The 7,623-nt window shown below is 42.4% G+C and overlaps 1 protein-coding gene across 1 annotated transcript; it reads right to left on the bottom strand.

Moving 5' to 3' along the window:
* Positions 1-1,064: 1,064 nt before the first annotated feature.
* On the bottom strand, positions 1,065-2,738 carry LOC146235950 (uncharacterized). The gene is made up of 4 exons (XM_084686959.1): positions 2,675-2,738; positions 2,356-2,438; positions 1,620-2,256; positions 1,065-1,478 (listed from the first exon to the last, which is right to left on the bottom strand). Exons 1-4 carry the CDS (start codon positions 2,736-2,738, stop codon positions 1,261-1,263), a joined length of 1,002 nt encoding a protein of 333 aa, XP_084543085.1. The 3' UTR covers positions 1,065-1,260.
* Positions 2,739-7,623: the final 4,885 nt, after the last annotated feature.

The raw sequence follows: 7,623 nt of genomic DNA, 5'->3' as shown, positions 1-7,623 counted from the left end.
ACACAGTAGTGTAACAGCAGTGAGTAATTCTCCAGAAAGACAAGAGATGTGTGGATAATTTAACACTTACTGTTTTTAATTTTACATTTCAGGATCCCTCCCAGACCCGCAAGTCTTGTCTCTTGGGGAAGGACTGAAAAACCTCAGGCCGCAACCACTAATATCCTCAGTGCTGCATGGCTTGTCTCAACTCTCCATGGTTGACTCCAGGTTCGGACCTGTGCCGCGAGGTTCACCCCTGTCCTACCAGTGTCCTCCTGTGGTCAAACGCGGAAATTATGTCCAACACCCAGGTGCACCAACATTCCCTAAACTGCCTTTAGAGGGGTCAACATTTCCCACTACTTTTCCAAACGTTGACCCAAACTCCCAACAGTTTCTCCATTTGGACAGCTTAACTGTGACACACGAGATGGCAGCTGAGAGAGAGGAGCAGACACGTGAGCAGTCTGAGTGCCCATTATGGCAAGCTTTACGCAAGCCTAGAGTGACAGCTAGTAGGTTCTATGAGGTTAGCCATGTGAAAGGGCCGTCTTCTGGTCAGACCCTGGCAGGGCGGATACTTAAGGGAGTACACCAGACTCCCGCCATGAAAAGGGGCCTTGAACGCGAGCCACAGGTGCTGGAACAGTATTCAAAACATTTCAATGTAAATGTCTCACGCTGTGGATTTGTTATCCATCCCGATGCTCCTCACATCGGGGCTAGCCCCGATGCGAGGGTATATGACCCTAGTGCCATTCCGTGTTTTGGGCTTGCTGAAGTTAAGTGCCCAGACATCTCCAGCATTTCTGAGGCAGGACATGTAAAAATTGTGAATGGTCAGGCAAAACTGAAGCAGAATCATAAATACCACTGGCAGGTTCAAGGCCAACTGGCAGTAACTGGATTGAGTTGGTGCGATTTTATAACAGATACTGAGGGAGACTTAACAGTCGAAAGGGTCTGGAGGGATGATGAAATGATAAAAGAGATGAAAAAGAAGGTGGACCTATACTTCTTTGGTACATATATGAATGTGTATCTTCAGCAGAAAGTGAAATGAACTGAATGAATAAAGGAAATGAATGAATAAAAGATTTTATTAATTCCCTTTTTCTGAGTACATTATTTACATATTTACATTATTTGAATACTTTCAGGATGGACTGACCTTTACAATTGATTATAGATGAATGACTTCTCATTCATTATATACATCTCATTCAATATATACAATGTATTCAGTATACAGTTGAATGCATGTGATCGGGGGAAACACTATTCAACAGGGATGTAGCCTTTTAAATCAAGTGGTCCCTGGAAGTTGGTCATCACACAGCAGACGGTCCACAGCTGGTTGACTGTCCCAGACAAGGTTAGAGGGAGAGTGTGTTCCCAGATGCGATATTCCTTGACTCTGCGTATTGCTCTTTCCACGAGGATTCGAAGTCGGGCGATTGCTTGTGTTTTTAGAGCATCCTCTTTGGTGAACTGCGCTGTGGTTAGAGATGAAATAAGTTCATTTCTATTATTTCAGTGAGTGCCTCAGTACTTTTTTAAACATTTGTCTGCACACCTTAATGATTATCATTTTGGTCACAGTTTTAATTTGAAATGTTCATTCCTTTCATGCCTACCTGTCATCTTGAAGGGTGGTATAATCAGCATTGCCCCACGGTCAGCTAGCAGCTTCTCGATGGTGAAACCCTTGTCTGCCATGCAGCCATCTCCTGGCTCCAGTAAGTCCAGCAGTCCACTTTGTTCAGTCAGCTCTCGGTCAGAGATGGAGCCGGTGAAGAGACTTGACACAAAAGTCACAGCACTACATGGGGCAATCCCAATTAATCCCTTCAAGGTTGTCGTGTTTTTGTACGATGAGAAAACCTCAGACTGGAGAGTGAGGGATGATGGATTCTGGCATCGCACCTCGGTGCAGTCGATGATTACACGAACATCTGGACTGTACTGCACAAATTTGCTTGGCATGGTGTTCTTGACTTGCTGTTTACTCATCCAGATGGGAAGGGAGCCAAGGAGCAGGTAAAGGTAGTTGGCCCACGTTATAACAACACGGGAGACAGTGGACACACTGACCTGAAACATGTCAGCCAGCACCTTCTCTTGCAGGCCTGCAGCAACTCTGCAGCAGAAAAGAAAAAACTCATCAACCAGTTGCAGCCTACGCGTTGGACTGGGAGAAATGGGTTCAAATGTTTGTCCCTTTTTCTGAGCTTTCGTCCAATAAACCACCATGGAGGCAGATGGTTGAATTGCCTCCCAGAAGTGACAAAAAACATATCTTAACGTGAATCTTGTGTAATAAAGGATGTCCTTGTCTGAGACACAAAATCGGTGAAAATGCACTTCACCCACTTTCAGCTGTGACAGCTCTGTTGTCAGCTCCTTGATTTTGTCTTCCAGTTGCTGTATGTGTGCAGCAGCAGCATCCAGTGCACCTGTATGAGAGGAGAGAAAAAATTAAAACATCTGACCCAGATTTTGTCTGTGACTTGCATATTGGAAGTTTTTTGGACCTCTAAAGCTACATGAAATAGCTTTTTATAGCTCAATATTCACCTTTACGTTTAATCAAGTAAGATATAAAATGCAATGTTTGTACTTGTGATGAAGCTGGTAGGTCATCATGAGGAGGTAGTCCAACATTTCAGAACACCGGCAAACACTGACATACCTGGTTTAAGAGCAGAACCGTAATCATGTTCTGTCATCACCACCGAAGCTGCGACCTCCCCCATCGCCTCTTCCTCACATGGTAGGGGCTGCTCCAGAGGAAGGGCTGGACAAACGTCATGGCCTAAGCGAGTTGATGCTCTTTTATAAGCAGACTCCCTTCTTGGCAGTCCCCAGTTGTTCCACTGGAAACGGGAGGGCACAGAACCGATTTGCAGACGCTTGATGCGACCTCGGTTGGTAAAGTTAGCCACGTCAGCTAACGCTAGCCTGCTAGCACTACCTGTAGCGTTAGTGTAGTCTGATTCACTAAAGTGCCGGCTACAAACAAACGTGCTACCTTGTTTTATTTTAAAGTTTGGCCCCTCATCCCGGCGAACCGCTTTAATCCACTTCTTCCTTAGACTCAATTCAGTCGGGAATCCATGGAAACTTAAGTAGGGTTGGCGTTGTTTGTTCGATTTACAAAGTGGAACAGAGCAGTGACATCTAGCCTTCGTTTCAGCCATTGTTTAACTGCGCCGGAAGTGGACATGCACAAAATTGACAAATCCCGCCCATGAAACCCGGAAGCGTGATAATCCCCTATTGTCTCGAAAAAGTATCGCTTTTTCGAAGCGTTCGATACATCTTCTCCATAGAGACATCTGCTGGTCAGTTTATGGTATGGCGACTGTATCGAGCGAAGGAAGGAATCAAGTGACGTCAAGTCCTCGAGACGTCAGTCTCACAATCGTCATTGACAACTTGATAAATAAAGATTGTGTGACAAATGTTTCGATTTGCAATTGTCAAAAATATGTTATCATATCTTGTTGTACAAACAATGTAACGTTTTTGCAACTTTACGTTTATAACATTTATTTTTAGGTTCTTATAACATTAATTACACAAAGTGTTCAATTGAGTATGGCTTCGTGGTAAGAGCGCAGCCTCTCACTCAGACATTGTGAGATCGCAACCGCTCATCCTGTTTTAGTCGAAGTATATGCTAAATGAATACATTATTATATGATAATGATGTGTGGTGGTGCTCAGAGAAGGGCCAGAGCTAGGGTAATACTGTAAATGTTTCTATGTTCTTTTTTTCAGTAACCGTACATTCTATGAAGCTACTCTGAGATGGGTCATTCATTTTTTGTTCTGAATCTATGCAGCAAAAGAAGCTAAATGCATGCATTTAAAAAAGCCCAACAAAACAAAAATGTAGAGAGGCTTCAAAAGAAACCGTATTACAAACACAATCTATAATCCATATACTGTGAGACACATTCTGACACATTCCTGCATAAATAAATGCAGTTTTTGTAATTCCATCTAATGTTAGTGTTTTTTATGACATTGTGCTATGATTGACTAAATGTTCCTGTGAAAAGAGAACGTTTGTTAGTGTTTGGTAGACATTATGTCATGTTTACTGTATTTTTGTGTTATGACAATTAGTGTTTGAGTTTAGTATACAATGTGTGATTTTGAGCGTGAAATTAACAGTTTTGCCAATTGTGTGTGTTGGTGTGTTAAGAGTTTAGAAAACTTGTTTAAATAGAAAAAACTGTCCTAGCGATTGTAAAATACTAAATGTAAAACAGCAACAAAGACAAAAGGGAAGACAAAGAATGCAGGGTGCACACAACACCATCAAATACAGAGGAGATGCAGATTTTAGAAATAGGTAAAAAGACACTTTCCGCCTAAGGTATCATAATGATCCTGCGTTCAGAAAACATCACTTAAATAAGCAAAAAGAAACTTAAGCACCACATCATGAGGACCCTGCCTTCAGAAAAAGGGAAAAATAAGCTTTGCGCCACAAGTACCACAATAATCCTGCTTTCAGGAGAAAGCACAAAGAAGATTCACGCCACAAGTACCACAATGATCCGGCTTTCAGAAAAAGTCATTTGCAACAATGCATCACTTACATGAAAACCAAATGTCAAAGTGAAGCACATTTCAGATGGCCCATGAGATATGCTGTGCCTTCAAAGTAAGTAAGAAATATAGACAATGTTGCAATCGCAGCAGTTACAAGAAAAATACTTGTTGAAAAATTGTTGCTGTCTGTTTGACGTCCATATGTCCATGTGTGTGACGATTAATGTCAAGGCCTTGAACAATGCACTGTACTAGAAGAAAGGAAAAAAGAGTGGATTTGTCACAGCTGTCATTCCAAGGCAGGAAACAAATCATCCATCGCTGTGGCTAACAACTTGGAGCTGGCACCCATTCCCCCAGAGCTCTGTGATTTGAACATACTGGAAAGACAACTTTTGGACAAAATACTGCCATTTGCCAAGATTGTCACACTTCCTAAAGGTTGACAAGCAGCTATACATGGCGCTGTGGTTTGTGTGCCATCTGAGGTGGAAAAAACGGTAAATACTTTACTAAGACCATCCCAGTTTTCCAGAGTGAAGCTGAAAAGACGTCTGGTTTACAAAGGCCACCAGCTGTTTCACACTGTAAACATGAGAAATGTAGTAGCGGGACTATCAAAACTCATTGACACACACCCTGACGACAAAAACATTACAAACAGAGCTGATGAGAAAACGGATGATGATGATGATGATCCTATGGACCTTGATAGCAATGATGAAACTGAAATGATGGAGGTAATTAATTGCATAGAAAGTGCTGATCTATCAGAGGTAAAGTCTGCAGCTTTACAGCCTGCTTATGAGCAACAGGAAGACCATGACCAACAAACTTCCAATGCAAAGACTGAGAAAGCTGCACTAAGACCTGGAGTTGGCTTGGACAGTTGTTTACAGCTACCTGACCTTGGAGAAGAAACACTGACCTACGGGTATGGGATTTTCAGCATCGCCCCAGCACAAGGAAACACGCCTGTTAGCTTTTCCCAAGTCCCGAGGCTTGAAGCAATGGCTTTCCCTGTTCAGTTCCCGACTGGAAGGAATACATAAGATGAGACAAGACAAGTAAAACTATCCCCGAGCATGTATTTCAATGCAAGGCTTTTCTGTGTTGACACTTGTTTTGCAAGAGACCAAAGCTACCTATTTTTTGCACAGTTTGTCACACAGACTCACATGGCAAAAAGCAGCATGTCAATTCAGTTAAGGAATGGAAAATATCCAACAAGTTGCTACAGGACAAACGTGAAGTCGAGAGGTTGGTGAGAAACAGAGATGCTACCAGATTCGTGCAACCACTGAGAGGGACTCCAGCTTACTGGGATTGAACTCTGAAGGATTTGCTAGCCATGGTCAGACAATTAGGAAAGCCAACTTTCTTCCTGACCTTCTCTGCTGCAGAATTTAGATGTCCAGAGGTAATCACAGCCATCAAAGCACAACAAGGTCAACGGGTGGATTTTTTTTCTGAGCTACACTGGGCTGAGTAATATGACATTCTCAGAAGTAACCCTGTAACCACCATGTGCATGTTTGACATAGGGATGGGCATAATTAATCGATTATCGATCATTAAGAATTTCGTTGATTACATTATTTGTTCATCGATAAAACTAATGCGTGTTCTGTTGCGTAGTGTGAGTCTTGAAGAAATGCAATGGATTCCGCTATGTGGCAGCAATTAAACATTTTACCAAACAAAGCCAAGTTTTGGAAAAAAAACGCCACCGGCCTACTCAGTTACTGGCAAGTTTCCATGTATTTCAAAAGTAGCTAAACATGAAGAGGTCACGGCGAAGTGTAGCGTGAGACCATTTTGTCTTAAAATGACTTTGTTCACTGCCAACACTGCAAAGCTGAGTATAAATACAACTCCTCCACAACTCAAATGATGTACTACTTGAAGAACATACATCCGACCCTGGTTAGTGGCGGTGCTTCCTGCTCTCGGTGTTAGCACGGAGGAGCTGTGATGCACAACGTGCAGAGAAAATTACCCAATGGATCTGCAAGTCCATCGAGATGAATATGCTACCCTTAAGTATTGTTGAGGGCGAAGGTTTTTATATAGCTTTGTTAATTAGCCGGGAAAAAAACGAGGGTCAGTTGTGTTTGAGTGGCTTCTAGCTGTCGGCTCCGCTTTTAGGAGTTACAGAAATAGTTGTTCTTCTTGTAATAGCTACAGATGTCAATGCGGAAACACGCAGTTTTTTCTATTTTCACTGCATTTTAATACAGCCTATAAATTGTGAATTTTAATATAAAAATGCTAATGATTAATCGAAAATGTATCGTTAATTCTGCCGACGATCAATTAAGACAATTTAATCGAATGCCCATCCCTAGTTTGACAAGAGGATTGATGCTCTGATGAGACACTTGCTGTTGGGTCCTGCGCAGCCAATCGATGAAGTTATCGATTACTTTTACCAAGTAGAACTTCAGGCGAGAGGAAGCCCCCATATACATTGTCTCTGTTGGGTAGCAGGAGCTCTTATCGTCGGAGAAGACCAGGATGAAAAGATATGTGACTTTGTGGATCGCTACATTTCATGTCAGCTGCCTGATAAAGACAAACAACCCTTACTTCAGAAACGTCACGGACGTTCAAATGCACAGCAGAAGTCATTCCAACTCATGCAGGAAAGGTAACAAAGTATTCAGATTTGGATTTCCAAAACCACCTATAAAAAAAACTTGAAAAACGTACCCTATGCCACAAGAAGAGGAAGGACCTCCCCAAGATCATGCAATGGAACCACAAGCAGGCAAGTACAAACTGAAACCGGTCTGGGACTTGCTAAACGACCCAAAAGCACAGGTTGAAGACATGTCACAGCTATTGGCGCAGTGTAATATGACATTTGATGAGTACAACACGTATGTTGAGTCGTTGACCTCCGCAAGCATCATTTTAATGAAGCGTGATGTCACGGACTGCTGGGTGAACAACTACAATACAGATTTGCTAATGGCGTGGAACACAAACATGGACATCCAGTACATTTTTGATGAGTATGGTTGCATCATGTACATGCTCTCCGACATTTCTAAGCCAGAGCATGAGATGAGT

The sequence above is a fragment of the Hypomesus nipponensis genome, chromosome 22, assembly GCF_054491055.1.
Source record: "Hypomesus nipponensis isolate SF chromosome 22, ASM5449105v1, whole genome shotgun sequence".
NCBI lineage: Eukaryota > Metazoa > Chordata > Actinopteri > Osmeriformes > Osmeridae > Hypomesus > Hypomesus nipponensis.
The sequence above is the reverse complement of the archived record's forward strand: the minus strand, read 5'-3'. Positions and strand labels throughout refer to the sequence as shown.